We start from the raw sequence: 18311 nt of genomic DNA, 5'->3' as shown, positions 1-18311 counted from the left end.
GGTCTTTCACAGAGAAAGGAATAAATAAGAACTCAGTATGAATGTTGTTTTGGTCTCACGTGCTGTTGGCAAGAAGAGAACCTTGGCGATTTCTTTGGCACTGGGAGCAGAGAAAGCCCATCTGAACAGATTATGTTCAACAGGAGTGTTGTTAGGGCTCACAAAGCAGCAGCAGCTTCACACAGAAGAGCACCTCTCCCGTATGTTCTGTGGGGGCTTAAATGTCATCATTCGTGTTTAGCACACCTCTTAACGATTGAAAATACTGATCTCCAAGTTGTTTTGTAAAATTATACTCGGGAGGTTTATGTTTAATGTTCTTGCAAAGGGCAAATATCAAAATTGAAAAACAAAGTAATGTGCTTTTTTTTTTTTTTTTAAGATCTTCATGAATACATTAAAATACCTACAGACTCATGACTATCTCCTGGATGTGGATTTATGGAGACTTTTTGCAAACCTGGAGGAGTTAAGTCAGGTGAGCCAAAGTAGGAAGATTCCAGTAGCCATGTGTTAAAATTCACCAGAGGATGATGAAAATTCATGCTTAGTCTATTCTTCTGGCTTGTATTCCATATTGGAACATGGAATATGGTTTCTTCCATATTTCATCCCCATTCAATCTTATGGTCGGGAGTTCAGGTTAATAAGGAAACCTACACATCCATTGGTATCTTTCCAATAGATGGCAGTTATTAGTTAGCCTTTAGTAACATTTTAAAAAATTCTTCCATGGCTCTTTAAGAAAGTAAACATAGGGCTCACTTCAGCAGGACATGTACTAAAATTGGAGCGATAAAAGGATTAGCATGGTTCCTATGCAAGGATGACACAAAAATTTGGGCAATGTTCCATATTTCCTCTAGAATACAAGCTCTGAACACCTTCTAGAATATGCTCAGGAACCCATCTTGTTCACTGCTGTATCCAGAAGACCTTGAACAGTGCTGAGTACATGGGAAGTCTCAATAAGTAATGTTGAATACATGAATTTCCTCAATAAATGATGTTAAATACAAAAAAAGAATTCCTAAGATCTCCGTCATCACCGTAAATGTCTATTGTCAAATGAATGTTCTTTCTCACATATATTATAAATAAATAATATCTTTCCTCTAAAAAAGGAAGTGAGGTACCAACAAGAATTCATTTATAAGAAAAACTTATAAGAAAATATGTATTGGAAAGTAGAGGAAAATAAATCTTTGAATTTTGCCAGGAGATAAATTTGAAATGGAAAACATCTGTGAGAATGACATTTGAAGTTCATCAGATTTTTATTTCTTACCCCTGGAAGTATACCTACTCTTGTTTTCTTTCTCTCTCGCCCTAGACAAGCTTTGGTTTTGTGAAGTCTTTTCCACATCTTCAAGGACTATGTCGACACTTCTGAGACTTTACCATCGTTGGATTTCATTTCTGTGCTCACAAAGGTAAAATCCGTATGGGAGATCTCAGCTTCTATGTGATAAATTCACCTACCTCTCAGGATAGTTGTTTATATCTCCTTAATCGTTGTTATTGTTGTTCCTGGGAAGGTTCCACCTGCACCCTCCCACAAGGGAACTATCCCTTTCCCCACCAATCAACATTTTCAGAAATAACTTGCAGAATCTGTTTCTCCATTGTCATCTCTCCTGTGTGGGTTTTATTAAGACAAAAATCTGCATGCATGGAAAAGCCCTTTTCAAGTCTGGTTTTCAAATGACTTCAATTTAAAGCTGTATTCATGGCAGTAGTTTGTGTAGGCTAATTACATGGTTCAGTTGTTCTTCTAACAAAAGTGCCAGGCTCTCTGAAAGGAACAAAATAAACCTTCAAATCCATTAACACCCTTAATAAGACTTCTGTGTATGAAAGGAGGAGAAAAGAGGAAAACTTGTACCCGTGGTCTGATAAATGCTATTTTTTTTCTTAAGTAGGTATTTGAACCTCTTCCCCTACTTTGAGCTTTTTAATTCAGTCCCTGTCTATGCTCATTTAGCAAGATTTAAATTGTTGCAATCTACTTAAAGAAACATAGATTGAGGTTTATCGAGCACTTACTAAGTACTTACGTGTGGGACTGATACCCTGTGCACAGTAATGTGCAGAATTAGACACACCCCCTGCTTTGGGGGAGTTTTCAGTCTAGTGGGGAAGAAATTAATCCAATGATGACACTAATGATTATATAATCAAATTGAGATCAATGCTGGGGAAAAAAGGAACATAGATATTATGAAGGAAAACTTCTAGGTTGGGGCAGATGGTGAAGTAGTTACAGACAGGAAATTCTTCCTGGGGCGATGATGCTTGAGGTGAGATATGAAGAAGAAGGACAGTTTAACAAGGCAAAACAAGCAAAAATTAGGTATAAAGTGGGGAGATCTTTCAGTGACCTTCGAAAGCAGATTAGAATAAGAAAAGCTTTGAAAAACAAGAGAAAGAATGTAAAGTGTTGGGAATTACCGAAAATCTCACACTCTCTCAATTCCTTTAGAGTCAGAAATTATCTTTTTTTTAGGACCATCACATGATACACATTTTTTGTTTTTGTTAATCAAAGGGGCAGAGCCCTTAGTAAGTTACATAATGGACATGAATATTTGGATGTGTATTGGTTCAAGGTCTGAAGTCCCCTTGGTTTTCTTGATAATTTCTTTACTCCATCAAAGGCTAGGACAACTGGTGGGCTTTGCTCCACTTGGCTCTATCCATCTCCTTGGATCAGTGCACTAGCCTGGTCATCCTCTTCTCATGGTAATGGGTGGAAGCACAAGAGAGCATAAACACCCATTATATTGGGTGTTTCATTTTGTGGCTCTTGCTTGGGACATAGAAGCTGGTGGCAAACATCCGGGAATACTCATCTAAAGGCTGACATCTTGCTTGGGACATTAGCACCAAGATCTGGCATCCTAGAATTTATTTTTAATGTAGTTTTTAGTAAATAGTCTGGAGAAATATCAACTTCTCATCAAAACACGTAAGTTGTCTTAGTCTGCTCAGGCGGCTATAATGAAGTGCCACAGACTGCGTAGCTTATAAGCAACGGAAATCAATTTCTCACAGTTCTGGAGGGTGGAAGTCTGAGATCAGGGTAGTGCCCAGGTCATGTGAGGGCCCTCTTCCAGTCAAAGACCTCTTACTGTATCCTTTGCATAGCGGAAGGGGCTAGACAGCTGCCTGGAGCCTATTTTATAAGGGCATTAATCTCATTAATGGGGGCTCCACCTTTATGACCTAATCATCTCCTAAAGGGCCCACCTCCTAATACTGTCACATTGGGGGTTAGGATTCAACATGTGAATTTGAGGGGAACACACATATTCAGACTGTAGCGTAAGTGCACTTACAGCCTACTACAGCATAGACTCTTTGCTGAAAGTCAATAATAATACCCACATATGAATGCTTCCTGTTACATTACAGATGTGTAAAGATGGGCTATAAAAGTGTTTCCTAAATTTAAAAAGGCCTACATGAGTCAGGTTAATTTCAGTTACACCACAGGAACAAACTCCAAATCTCAGTGGCTTGGTTTCATATCTCACCTATGCTCTGCTCCTACTTTGTCCTCGCTCTGGGACCGCTGCTGAGGGAGCATCCACCACCTGGAATGTTACCAGTCTCAAGGGCAAAGACGTAAGAGACTGAGGCAGAGCTCTTACTGACTCTTCAAGTTTCTGGCATGTCTGTTCACATTTCATCGGCCTAAGAAAGTCACATGGCCAAGCTTACCCTCGGTGGAGTGGGCCTATATATTCCTCCCCAGGAAAGGGAACTAGATGAGCAGTGATAACAGTCTACCACGGTGTCTCACAAGAAGCTCACCAGTGGAAGATTGGGACGTTTGTTATCTACACAAAAGCCATCTGAGAAGTCGCTGAGAAGGAAGCTGAGGCTTGGAGAAGTTAAATCACTTGGCCAAGTTCACGTAGCCAGTGGGTTGTAGAGCTGCATTTCTAAGCCTGACTGTTTATGGTCTTCACAGCAGGCTCCTCATAATGGCCTTTCTCAAGCATCTCAAGGTGACCTGTGAGAAAACCTTCTGTTTATTTCCAAGCCCCCAGCTATCACCAACCCCCCAGGAAAAAATTAATTCACATTATCAGCCTTCAAATTACTTCTTCTTGAAGGCAAAACTTGACATTTCCCCCCATAGCGTTTTGTCTTCTGAGGTCCTATAGCAAAATATTTTTCTAGGTTTTTGTTATTTCTGCCTTTACTACTGTCACTTCCTTTACTGGCCTGTTAGGCTTGGTCTGCTGTCTCTACTCACTGCAGTTATAATGTTACCAGCAAGTGCGTCTTCCTTCTCCCATTCACCACATTATGACACTATTGGAAATTCCCTAATGGGACCCATTACTCATTATACTAATTAATAAACCTATCAAGGAGCACGTAGGCTTAGCAACGTGGTAGGCACTATGGATTCCTAAAGAGAGTGTCTGCCAGTAAGGAGCCAGAAACATTGGTGAAGCGAAAAGAATAACTCATTCCCGAGACAGACACTTAACTGAGATGTGCCCAGTTTGACCATTATACATATGAATGTATACATACGAATTGGCCACTTGCCTCATTTTAAAATAAGTTTGATATGGCTTACGAATGTGTAGTCATTATAGCAAGTTTAAGGCATTACGTAAGCATAATGAAGAAGGAACACAAGTGTTAGATTGGGTAAGACAAGCACATAAAACGCACGCTACGAAACTACATTTAGTAGAGGTGCCCTAAATTTGACTCTCTATTTTTAGAAGCTGGAAGGAGAATTCAGTATGTGGATATTTTTGAGGAAGATTTCGTGAAAGGTCAGATGTTGTCACTTTAATCACTTACTACGAACACAAGCTTGACATCAACAACATGAGCAGTGAAACCAAAGGAGGTGTTTGTTATCAGGTTCCATGCAGTGTGGTGTGTAGGCCTCAACAAAGCATAAGTGCAAGGGTGAATTAAATCAATATGTCCTAAATAGAATTTTCTTTATGGGCAAAAAAAAAAAAAAAAAGGCAACTTGTTGAGGAGTTAACTGTTTATTATAGGGATATCGGGGGTTTTTTAAACAATGTTTATTTTGAAGATTACCTGTTACTATCCATGCAGTCATAGCTCCTACTTGATAATGGTGCCTCCTCCACTTTCCCTGTTCTAGTTGCTGATAAAAGTGAAGAGAAAGAGAAAGTCTGTCTGTGCTCTCTTTGCTTCCAATCATTCTCCTTCTGTCCTTCTCCTCTTGCAGTATTTCCAAGGAAGCCTGTGTCAGAGCCACCAGACCTACTGCCTGAATTACTCAGCTGCTGTCTTTTATCTTGAGAGTCTGAGGCAGAGAGGGGACTTCGGAATTTATTTAAAAGTAAAGTACCAGGTTCTTTTATATTTTTCCTGAGACTCTTTGGATATAACAGGTACCAGGGATTATTAGACCCAAATTAAATGGGAAAGAAGGAAAATAAATGATCAACCATACATTTTAACTACAAACCTGCTTTCCTTATAAAGACATCATCCTCTGCATACTTAGGATTTTAAATGGTGCACTTCTGGAAACACTGATCATCTAATGTCCCTCCTGAGATTTTGGCTGGAGCTTTACAGTGCTTTATTTGTTCATTGGTTTGTTTTTGTAAGGAATTGGTGAGAAAACTAGAGTAGGAACTGAGGCTTTGTTTGTTACTAGAGGTTTGGCTCTTGCAGGATTTGGCCCCAGCAAGGTCCTGTTGCACAAAAGCTGGGCGCACCATTTACCTTGTATTCTGTGTGAATGGTGCTTCCTGGAGGACGTCAGAGCACACAGTGTAAACACTGCCCCTGAAGTTGTCCAGCATGGTGGCTATGGGTCCCAAAGTGTTATTAGAACAAGGAATCTCTGCTAGGGACCTTCAGTGTTTGCTAATAAGCAAAACAAAAGAATTTTCCTTGCCTTCCCTACTTCCTTTAACCCCTTTTTGACATGTCTTTAGTCTGAACCGTACCTTTCAGCCTTTCAGTATTATGCCAGAGCCCTTTTCATGACCCAAGAAAATGGTTCAAGCCTTTACAGAAAACCAGCTCTTCCCTGCAGCTGCAGGAAGCACCTGCCAGAGCATCACCTCAGAGCTGTGGGAGGAATGGCCACCACACACAGTTTCCAACAACTTTGCTGTGAATTGGTGCATCTTTGCCATGGCCAGGATATGCCGGGAAACCTGGGCGTGGCATGAATGATCTTGGAAAGAGACTTGGCTCTATTTTTGTAGCTTCATCCTTTCAATGTTTTCTTTGCTACTCAAACCAAAACCTGAAAGCTCATTAGATTTCCAGGGTATGAATAACCTTGTTGCAAAAGTTTTCCCTGGAAGCTTATGGATGAGACCCTCGCCAAGCCCCCAAACTAGGGAGAATCCAGGTTCATTCCTCTCCCTTCCATGCTAGGGCAGAGAATAATTTAACAAGGCTCAGACATTGTTTTCAAGTAACTGGAAAATCCTGTAACAACTGTGACACAGAAGTTTATATTTATATATAAAATATATACAGCATCCAAAGATATTTAGGGAAAGGAATAAGGGATGCACTGTTGTAATGATGACATATGATACTTTTATAATGCATAATGTTTTGCCAAGTACTTTCTCAAACAACTCTTTTTTTTTAATAAATTTATTTATTTATTTATTTTTGGCTGTGTTAGGTTTGCGTTGCTGTGTGCAGACTTTCTCTAGTTGCAGCGAGCAGGGGCTACTCTTCATTGCAGTGTGCGTGCTTCTCATTGTGGTGGCTTCTCTTATTGCAGAGCACGGCTCTAGGTGCACGGGCTTCAGTAGTTGTGGCACGAGGGTTCAGTAGTTGTGGCTCACGGGCTCTAGAGAGCAGTCTCAGTAGTTGTGACACACGGGCTTCGTTGCTCCGTGGCATGTGGAATCTTCCTGGACCAGGGCTCAAACCCATGTCCCCTGCATTGGCAGGCAGATTCTTAACCACCACTCTCCAGGGAAGTCCCAATACCATACTGTTTAATGACTGTAGCTTTGTAGTATAGTCTGAAGTCAGGGAGTCTGGTTCCTCCAGCTCCATTTTCCTTTCTCAAGATTGCTTTGGCTATTTGGGGTCTTTTGTGTTTCCATACAAATTAATTTTTTTTCTAGTTCTGTGAAAAATACCATTGGTAATTTGTTAGGGATTGCATTGAATCTGTAGATTGCCTTGGGTAGTACAGTCATTTTGACAATATTGATTCTTCCAGTCCAAGAACACAGTATATCTTTCCATCTGTTTATGTCGTCTTTGATTTCTTTCATCAGCATCTTATAGTTTTTTGAGTACAGGCCTTTTGCCTCCTTAGGTAGGTTTATTCCTAGGTATTTTATTCATTTTGTTGCAGTGGTAAATGAGAGTGTTTCCTTAATTTTTCTTTCAGATTTTTCATCATTTGTGTATAGGAATGCAAGAGATATCTGTGCATTAATTTTGTATCCTGCAACTTTACCAAATTCATTGATGAGCTCTGGTATTTTTCTGGTAGCGTCTTTAGGATTTTCTATGTATAGTATCATGTCATCTGCAAACAGTGACAGTTTTACTTCTTTTCCAATTTGTATTCCTTTTATTTCTTTTTCTTCGCTGATTGCCATGGCTAGGATTTCCAAAACTATGTTGAATAATAGAGGTAAAGTGGACATCCTTGTCTTGTTTCTGATCTTAGAGGAAATGCTTTCAGTTTTTCACCATTGAGAATGATGTTTGCTGTGGGTTTGTCATACATGGCCTTTATTATGTTGAAGTAGGTTCCCTCTATGCCCACTTTCTGGAGAGTTTTTATCATAAACAGGAGCTGAATTTTATCGAAAGCTTTTTCTGCAACTATTGAGATGATCATAAAGTTTTTATTTAACAATTTGTTAATGCGGTGTGTCACGCTGATTGATTTGCAGATGTTAAAAAATCCTTGCAGCCCTGGGATAAATCCCACTTGACCATGATGTATGATTCTTTTAATGTATTGTTAGACTTGATTTCCTAGTATTTTGTTGAGGATTTTCATGTCTATGTTCATTAGTGATATTGGCCTGTAATTTTCTTTTTTTGTGATATCTTTGTCTGGTTTTGGTGTCAGAGTGATGGTGCCTTCATAGAATGAGTTTGGGAGTGTTCCTTCCTCTGCAGTTTTTTGGAATAGTTTCAGAAGGATAGGTGTTAACTCTTCTCTAAATGTCTGGTGAGCCATCCCATTTTTAATTTTCTAGTTTCTAGTTGTGCCCTTTTTTCCACTTAGAGAAGTTCCTTTAGCATTTGTTGTAAAACTGGTTTCGTGACGGTGAATTCTTTCTGCTTTTGCTTCTGTGTAAAGGTTTTGATTTCTCCGTCAGATCTGAACGAGAGCCTTGCTGGGTAGAGTATTCTTGGTTGTAGGTTTTTCCCTTTCATCACTTCGAATATATCATGCCACTCCCTTCTGGCCTTCAGAACTTCTGCTGAAAAATCAGCTGAAAGTCTTATGGGGATTCCCTCGTATTTATTTAATATTTTCTCTTTGTCTTTAATTTTTGTCAATTTGATTACTATGTTTCTTGGCATGTTCCTCCTTGGGTTTATCGTGTAAGGGACTCTGCACTTACTGGACTTGGGTGACTGTTTCCTTTCCAGTGTTAGGGAGGTTTTCAGCTATTATCTCTTCAAATATTTTCTCAGGTCCTTTCTCTCTCTCCTCCTCCTCTGGGACCCCTATAATGCAGACATTGGTGTGTTTGACGTTGTCCCAGAAGTCTCTTAAATTGTCCTCATTTCTTTTCATTTTTTTATTCCGTTCTGCGGCAGTGATTCCCTCCACTCTGTCTTCCAGCTCATTGATTCATTCTTCTGCATCACTTATTCTGCTATTGATTCCTTCTGGTGTATTTTTTCATTTCAGTTATTGTATTCTTCAACTCTGTTTGGTTATTTTTTATATTTTCTAACTCTTTGCTAAAAACTTGTAACTTCTCACTTTATATATCCATTCTTTTCCCGAGTTCTTGTATCATCTTTATGGTCATTACACTGAACTCTTTTCTTGGGTAGATTGGCTATCTCCACTTTGCTTAGTTGTTCTTCTGGAGTTTTTATCTTCTTCCTTCGTCTGGAACAATGTATTCCTATGCCAGCTCATTGTGTTTAAATTTCTGTTTGTATTTTTATGTATGTAGTAGCTTAGTTACGTTTCTCAGTCTTGGATAAGTGATCCCCTGAAGGGGAAGTCCTATATGTGCCAACAGTACACTCCCCTCTCATCAGTCAAGGGCCAGGGACCAACTGGTCCCAGGTTAGGTTCTGACCTATGTTTGTGGACTTAGTTCTGCAGGCTGCAGGATCGTAGTTTCCTTGCTTCTGGTGTCTGACCCCTGACACTGCTCTAGCCGTTATGCAGGCTTCCTGGTGGGAGGGGCTGGTGGTTGGAGCTGGGTCTTTGCCCTCTGGTGGGCAGGGCTATGTGAGGGGGTGTGGCTAGAGGTGACTGCGGGCTCAGGATGACTTTAGGCAGCCTGTCTACTGATGGCTGGGGCTGTGTTCCCACCTTGTTGGTTATTTGGCCTGAGGCGTCCCAGCACTGGAGCTAATAGCCTGTTGGATGGGGCCAAGTCTCAGTGCCAAGGACCCAAAATGTCTGCCTCCAGCCAGAGTTCACATAGGTCCCCGCTATGTCCACCACCAGCTTTTATGACTCCAGAGAGATCCATGGCCACCCCTGCCTCCCTAGGAGACCCTTTAATACCAGCAGGTAGGTCTGGCCCAGGCTCCTGTGTAGTCACTGCTTTGCCCTGGGACCTGGTGCACATGGGTCCTTGTCTGCACCCTCCAAGAGTGGAATCTCTGTTTCCCCCAGTCCTGTGGAGCTTCTGCAATCAAGCCCTACTAGCCTTCAAAGCCATATGTTCTGCTGACGTAGGGCTCAGAGCTCTCACTCCTGTGGGAGAACTTCTCGATATAATTATTCTCCAATTTGTGGGTTGCCCACCCGGGCAGTATGGGATTTGATTATATCATGAGTGCACCCCTCCTACTGTCTCATGTTTTCTTTTTTATGTCTTTGGATGTAGAATCTTGTTTTGGTAGGTTCCAGTCCTTTTTATCAATGGTTGTTCAGCAGTTAGTTGTGATTTTAGTGTGCTCGTAAGAGCAGGTGAGCTCAGTGTCCTTCTGCTCTGCCATCTTGTCTCCCTCTACTCCTTGGTCAGGTTTATTCCTAAGTATTTTTTTTTGATGTGATATTAAAAAGGATTTTTTAACTTTCCCTTTCTGATATTTCATGTTAGTGTAAAGAAGTGCAACAGATTTCTGTGTGTTAGTCTTGTATCCTGCTACCTTGCTGAATTTGTTTATCAGTTCTAGTAGTTTTTGTGTGGAGTCTTTAGGGTTTTCTATGCATAGTATCATGTCATCTGCCGATAAGGACAGTTTTACCTCTTCCCTTCCAATTCAGATACCTTTTATTTCTTTTTCTTGTCTGGTTGCTGTGACTAGGACTTCCAGTACTATGTTAAATATAAGTGGTAAGAGTGGACATCCTTTTCTTGTTCCAAATTTTAATGGGAAGGTTTTCAGCTTTTCACTGTTGAGTATTATGTTGGCTGTGGGTTTGTCATAAATAGCTTTTATTATGTTGAGTTATGTACTTACTTTGGTAAGTGTTTTTTATCATGAATACATGTTGATTTCATCAGATGCTTTTTCTGCATCTATTGAGATGATCATGTGGTTTTTGTCTTTTGTTGATGTGGTATATATCACATTGATTGATTTACATATGTTGAACCATCCTTGTAACCCTGAGATGAATCCAGCTTGATCATGGTGTATGATATTTTTTATGTGTTGTTGGATTTGGTTTGCTAATATTTTGTTGAGAATTTTTGTATCTGTATTCATCAAGATATTGGCCTGTAATTTTCTTTTTTGATAGTGTCTTTTTCTGGTTTTGGTATCAGAGTGAGGGTGGCTTCATAGAATGAATTTGGGAGTGTTCCTCCTCTTCAGTCTTTTAGAAGAGTTTGAAAAGGATTGGTATAATTTCTTCTTTGTAGGTTTGGTAGAATTCCCCAGTGAACCCATTTGATCCCAGACTTTTGTTTGCAAGGAGTTTTTTAAATTACAGATTCTATTGCACTTCTAGTGATCAGTCTGTTCAATTTATTTATTTTTTCTTGATTCTGTTTTGGTGGGCTGTATGTTTCTAAAAACTTGTCCATTTCTTCTAGGTTGTGCAATTTGTTGGTATATATTTGTTCTTAGTATTCTCTTTTTTACTTATTCTCTCTCTTTTTTTTTTTTTTTTTTTTTGTATTTCTGTGGTATCAGTTTTTCCTCTTTCACTTCTTATTTTGTTTATTTGGGTCCTCTCTTTTATTCTCTTTTTTTCTCCCCCCTGCATGGCTTTGTGGTCTCACTCATTGATGCCTTCTGTTTGCAGTGCCCTGTCAAAGCCTTGGTAGTACAGAGATAGACAAGGATAGCGAAATGTTTAAAAGCACAAGTTGTGGAGTGAGAACATCAGACACTCGAAGTCAGACAGAATCACTGACCCACCACTTATGGGCTGTGTGACTTTGGGCAGATTACCCAACCTGAGTCCAATTTAATGGATTATCCTACTTTTCCTCACTGATTTTTTTTTAATATTTATTTATTTATTTTTGGCCGCATTGGGTCTTTGTTGCTACGTGCGGGCTTTCTCTAGTTGTGGGAAGCAGGGGCTACTCTTCATTGCAGTGTGGGCTTCTCATTCGGTGGCTTCTCTTGTTGCAGAGCATGGGCTCTAGGCATGCAGGCTCAGTAGTTGTGGCGCGCAGGCTCAGTAGTTGTGGCTCACGGGCTCTAGAGCACAGGCTCAGTAGTTGTGGTGCACAGGCTTAGTTGCTCTGTGGCATGTGGGATCTTCCCAGACCAGGGCTCGAACCCGTGTCCCCTGCATTGGCAGGCAGATTCTTAACCACTGTACGACCAGGGAAGTCCTGTCTCTTTTCTTCTTGATGAGCCTGGTCAGAGGTTTGTCGATTTTGTTTACCCTTTCAAAAAAATCAGCTCTTGATTTTATTGATTTGTTTCTATTGTTTTTTTGATTTCTATTTTACTTACTTCCTCTCTGATCTTTATTATTTCCTTCCTTCTGCTGACTTTAGGCTTTGTTTGTTCTTCTTTTTCTAATTCTTTTAGGTGGTAAGTTAGGTCATTTGAGATTTATTTTATTTTTTGAAGAAGGCCTGTATCACTATGGACTTCCCTCATGGGACTGCTTTTGCTGCATCCCAGAGATTTTGTATAGTTGTGTTTTCATTGTCATTTGTCTCAAGATATTTTTTAATTTCCTCTTTGATTTCATTGTTGATCCATTGGTTTTTTAGTAGCCTGTTGTTTAGTCTCCATGTAATCATTTTTTTCTCGTTTCTCTTTCTGTGGTTGATTTCTGGTTTCATGCTGTTGTGGTCAGAAAAGATGCTTGAAATAATTTCTGTCCTCTTACATATAGTAAGGCTTGCTTTGTGTCCTAGCATGTTTCCTATTACTTGTTTTCTCTATTTAGGAGCTCCTATATTGGGTGCATATATGTTAACAAGTGTAATATCCTCTTTTTGTATTGATTTTTTTTTTTTTTTTTTTTTGGCACGGGCCTCTCACTGTTGGGGCCTCTCCCATTGCGGAGCACAGGCTCCGGTCGCGCAGGCCCAGCAGCCATGGCCCATGGGCCCAGCCGCTCCGCAGCATGTGGGATCCTCCCGGGCCAGGGCACGAACCCGTGTCCCCTGCATCGGCAGACGGACTCTCAACGACTGTGCCACCAGGGAAGCCCTGTATTGATTCTTTTATCATTTTATAGTGTCCTTCTTTATCTTTCTTTATGGCCTTTGTTTTAAAGTCTATTTTGTCTCATACAAGTACTGCTACTCCCACTTTCTTGTCATTTCCATTTTCATAAAACACCTTTTTCCATCTCCTCACTTTAAATCTGTGTATCCTTCGCCCTAAAGTGGGTCTCTTGTAGGCAGCATATTGTAGGCTCTTGTTTTATTATCTAATCTGCCACTCTTTTTTATTATCTAATCTGCCACTCTATGTGTTTAGATTGGAACATTTTGTCCATTGACACTTAAGGTAATTGTTGATAGATATGTATTTATGGCCATTTTAAACCTTATTTTTCAGTTGATTTTGTATTTCCTCTTTGTTCTTTTCTTTTTCTTTTTGTTTTTCCTCTTGTGGTTTGATGATTTTTGTGTTATGCTTGAGTTCTTTTGTTTTTGGTTTTTCTGAATCTGTTGTATGTTTTTGATTTTTTGTTGCCCTGTTTTACAAGTATGTTAACCCATTACTATATCTACTTGTATTAGATTCATAGTCATATAGGTTCAACCATATTCTGAAAAAAGTCTTCTAAAAAAGTCTACATTTTCTTACCCCTCCCCCCACATTTTATGATTTTGATGTCCTCTTTTATATCTTCATGTTTATCACTTTGCTTTTTATTGTAGTTATCATTGCTTTCACACACACACAAAATAATTGTAATCTATATACTGGCTTATTTAAGTGATTTATTTTCCAATTGTGACTTTCTTATTCCTGTAGATTCTTCTTTTCTATTTAGAGAAGACCTTTCAATATTTCTTTTAGGATAGTTTAGTATTGCTGTGTTCTTTTAGTTTTTGTTTCTTTTTGTTTTGTTAGTTTTGTTTGAGAAATTCTTTGTATCTCCTTCTATTCTAAATGATAATCTTGCTGGGTAGAATATCCTAGGTTGCAGGTTTTCCCCTTTCTGGACATTGAACATATCTTTCCACTCCCCTCTGGCCTACAACATTTTCTGTAGAGAAATCAGCTGAATGCCTTATGCGGGTTCCCTTTTAACTAACTCTGTTTTTCTCTTTAGAATCCTCTCTTTAACTTTTGCTATTTTAATTTTAATACATCTTCATATAAGTCTGTTTGTGTTCATCTTGTTTGGGACTTTCCTGTACTTGGATATCTGTTTCCTTCTTTAGTTTGGGAATTTTTCAGCCACAATTTCTTCAAATACATTTTTGATTCCCTTTTCTCTTCTCCTTCTGGAATCCCTATTATGTGTAGATTGGCTTGCTTTATATTATCCCATAAGTCTCGTATATAGCTTTCATTCTTTTACATTTGTCCTTTTGTCTGCTGTTCTGATTGCATGATTTCCATTATTCTAATTTCTAGATCACTTATTTGTTCCTCTGCATTGTTTAGTTTGCTATTTATTGCCTTTAGCTTGGCTTTTGTTTCTGCAAATGAGTTTTCTAAATTTAATTGGCTTCTCTTTATAGTTTATAGTTCCTTGTTACAGTAATCTTCATTCCTCTCAATATTCTTAATTTCTACAGTTTTCTTTTTATTACCTCCTTTTTGAACTTGGGATCTAGTATTATAGACTGGTCTGTTTTGTTGTTTGTTGGTCTTTCAGGGGATATCTCATGTTCTATAAATTGGGAGTGATTCCTCTGCTTTTTTTTTAATTTATTTTTTTTATACAGCAGATTCTTATTAGTTATACATTTTATACATATTGGTGTATATATATCAATTCCAGTCGCCCAATTCAGCACACCACCACCACCACCCACACATTCCCCCCTTGGTGTCCATACATTTGTTCTGTACATCTTTGTCTCAGTCTCTGCCCCGCAGCCCGGTACATCTGTACCATTTTTCTAGGTTCCACATATATCCGTTAATATACATTATTTGTTTTTCTCTTTCTAACGTACTTCACTCTGTATGACAGTCTCTACATCCATCCACGTCTCTACAAATGACTCAGTTCTGTTCCTTTTTATGACTTGAGTAATATTCCATTGTATATATGTACCACATCTTCTTTTTCCATTCGTCTGTCGATGGGCATTTGGGTTGCTTCCATGTCCTGGTGATTGTAATAGTGCTGAAATGAAGATTGGGGTGCATGTGTCTTTTTGAATTATGGTTTTCTCTGAGTATATGCCCAGTAGTGGGATTGCTATGTCATATGGTAATCGTATTTTTCGATTTTAAGGAACCTCCATACTGTTCTCCATAGTGCCTGTTATCAATTTACATTCCCACCAGCAGTACAAGAAGGTTCCCTTTTCTCCACACCCTCTCCAGCATCTGTTGTTTGTAGATTTTCTGATGATGCCCATTCTAACTGGTGTGAGGTGATACCGCATAGTAGTTTTGATGTGCATTTCTCTAATAATTAGTGATGTTGAGCAGCTTTTCATGTGCTTCTTGGCCATCTGTATGTCTTCTTTGGAGAAATGTCTATTTAGGTCTTCTGTCCATTTTTGGATTGGATTGTTTGTTTTTTTTAATACTGAGCTGCATGAGCTGTTTATATATTTTGGAGATTAATCCTTTGTCCATTGATTCATTTGCAAATATTTTCTCCCATTCTGAGGGTTGTCTTTTCGTCTTGTTTGTAGTTTCCTTTGCTTTGCAAAAGCTTTTAAGTTTCATTAGGTCCCATTTGTTTATTTTTGGTTTTATTTCCATTACTCTAAGAAGTGTATCAAAAAAGATCTTGCTGTGATTTATGTCAAAGAGTGTTCTTCCTATGTTTTCCTCTAAGAGTTTTATTGTGTCCAGTCTTAAATTTAGGTCTCTAATCCATTTTGAGCTTATTTTGTGTATGGTGTTGGGGAGTGTTCTAATTTCATTCTTTTACATGTAGCTCTCCAGGTTTCCCAGCGCCACTTATTGAAGAGGCTGTCTTTTCTCCATTGGATATTCTTGCTTCTTTATCAAAAGTAAGGTGACCATAGGTGCATGGGTTTATCTCTGGGCTTTCTATCCTGTCCATTGATCTATATTTCTGTTTTTGTGCCAGTACCATATTGTCTTAATTACTGTAGCTTTGTATAATAGTCTGAAGTCAGGGAGTCTGATACTTCCATATCCTTTTTTTCCCCTCAAGACTGCTTTGGCTATTCGGGGTCTTTTGTGTCTCCATAAAAATTTTAAGATTTTTTGTTCTACTTCTGTAAAAAATGCCATTGGTAATTTGATAGGGATTGCATTGAATCTGCTTTGGATAGTATAGTCATTTTCACAATATTCATTCTTCCAATCCAAGAACATGGTATATTTTTCCATCTGTTTCTATCATCTTTAATTTCTTTGATCAGTGTCTTATAGTTTTCTGCATACAGGTCTTTTGTCTCCCTAGGTAGGTTTATTCTTAAGTACTTTATTCTTTTTGTTGCAATGGTAAATGGGAATGTTTCCTTAATTTCTATTTCAGACTTCTCATCATTAGTGTATAGGAATGCAGGAGATTTCTGTGCATTAATTTTGTATCCTGCAACTTTTCCAAGTTCACTGATTAGCTCTAGTAGTTTTCTGGTGACATCTTTAGGATTCTCTATATATAGTATCATGTCATCTGCAAACAGTGACAGTTTTACTCCTTCTTTTCCAATTGGTATTCCTTTTATTTCTTTTTCTTCTCTGACTGCCGTGGCTAGGACTTCCAAAACTATGTTGAATAATAGTGATGAGAGTGGACATCCTTGTCTTGTTCCTGATCTTAGAGGAAATTCTTTCCGTTTTTCACCATTGAGAATGATGTTTGCTGTGGGTTTGTTGTATATATGTCCTTTATTATGTTGAGGTAGGTTCGCTGTTTGTCCACTTTCTAGAGAGTTTTTATCATAAATGGATGTTGAATTTTGTCAGAAGCTTTTTCTGCATCTGTTGAGATTATCATATGGTTTTTCATCTTCAGTTTGTTAATATGGTGTATCCCATTGATTGATTTGCTTATATTGAAGTATCCTTGCATCCCTGTGATAAATCCCACTTGGTAATGGTGTATGATCCTTTTAATGCATTGTTGGATTCTGTTTCCTAGTATTTTGTTGAGGATTTTTGCATCTATGTTCATCAGTGATATTGCTCTGTAATTTTCTTTTTTTGTAGTATGTTTGTCCGGTTTTGGTATCAGGGTGATGGTGGCCTCATAGAATGAGTTTGGGAGTGTTCCTTTGTCTGCGATTTTTTGGAAAAGTTTGAGAAGAATGGGTGTTAGCTCTTCTCTAAATGTTTGATAGAATTCGCCTGTGAAGTCATCTGGTCCTGGACTTTTGTTTGTTGGAAGTTTTTTTTTTTTTTTTTTTTTTTTTTTGCGGTACGTGGGCCTCTGACTCTTGTGGCCTCTCCCGTTGGGGAGCACAGGCTCCAGACGCGCAGGCTCAGCGGCCATGGCTCACGGCCCTAGCCCCTCCACGGCATGTGGGATCTTCCCGGACCGGGACACGAACCTGTGTCCCCTGCATCGGAAGGTGGACTCTCAACTACTGCGCCACCAGGGAAGCCCTGTTGGAAGATTTTTAATCAGAGTTTCAATTTCATTACTTGTGATTGGTCTGCTCATATTTTCTATGTCTTCCTGGTTCAGTCTTGGAGGGTTATACCTTTCTAAGAATTTGTCCACTTCTTTCAGTTTCTCCATTTTATTGGCATAAAGTTCCTGTAGTAGTCTCTTAGGATGCTTAATATTTCTGCGGTGTCCATTGTAACTTCTCCTTTTTCTTTTCTAATTTTAGTTTATTTTTTGTTCCCATTTTATTTATTTATTTTTTTAATCTTCATTGGAGTATAATTGCTTTACAATGGTGTGTTAGTTTCTGCTTTATAACAAAGTGAATCAGTTATACATATACATATATCCCCATATCTCCTCCCTCTTGCGGCTTCCTCCCTCCCACCCTCCCTATCTCACCCTTCTAGGTAGTCACAAAGCACCGAGCTGATCACCCTCTACTATGCAGCTGCTTCCCAGTAGCTATCTATTTTACATTTGGTAGGTGTATATATGTCACCGCCACACTCTCACTTCATCCCAGCTTACCCTTCCCCCCACCCCCGTGTCCTCAAGTCCATTCTCTACGTCTTTTTCTTTATTCCTGTCCTGCCCCTAGGTTCATCATAACTGGTTTTTTTTAGATGCCATATATATGTGTTAGCGTACAGTATGTTTTTCTCTTTTTGACTTACTTCACTTTGTGTGACAGACTCTAAGTCCATCCACCTCACTACAAATAACTCAATTTTGTTTCTTTTATGGCTGAGTAATATTCCACTGTATATATGTGCCACATCTTCTTTATCCATTCGTCTGTCGATGGACACTTAGGTTGCTTCCATGTCCTGGATATTGTAAATAGAGCTGCAATGAACATTGTGCTACATGACTCTTTTTGAATTACGGTTTTCTCAGGGTATATGCCCAGTAGTGGGATTGCTGGGTCGTATGGTAATTCTATTTTTAGATTTTGAAGGAACCTCCATAGTGTTCTCCACAGTGGCTGTATCAG

At 39.0% G+C, this 18311-nt stretch overlaps 1 protein-coding gene and 1 non-coding gene across 2 annotated transcripts in view; both read left to right on the top strand.

Moving 5' to 3' along the window:
• Positions 1-18311, top strand: part of PLEKHG7 (pleckstrin homology and RhoGEF domain containing G7) — an 88676-nt gene that overhangs the window by 26329 nt on the left and 44036 nt on the right. The window contains 4 exon segments of the mRNA XM_060306262.1: positions 383-478; positions 1334-1350; positions 1352-1433; positions 5234-5347. Coding sequence (XP_060162245.1) covers positions 383-478; positions 1334-1350; positions 1352-1433; positions 5234-5347 — 309 coding nt within the window.
• On the top strand, positions 760-861 carry LOC115853103 (U6 spliceosomal RNA). The gene has a single exon (XR_004039420.1). It is a non-coding gene; the product is annotated as a U6 spliceosomal RNA (small nuclear RNA).

This window comes from Globicephala melas, chromosome 10 (genome assembly GCF_963455315.2).
Source record: "Globicephala melas chromosome 10, mGloMel1.2, whole genome shotgun sequence".
In the NCBI taxonomy this organism is placed as follows: Eukaryota; Metazoa; Chordata; class Mammalia; order Artiodactyla; family Delphinidae; genus Globicephala; species Globicephala melas.
This window is presented reverse-complemented; position numbering and strand designations above follow the sequence as displayed.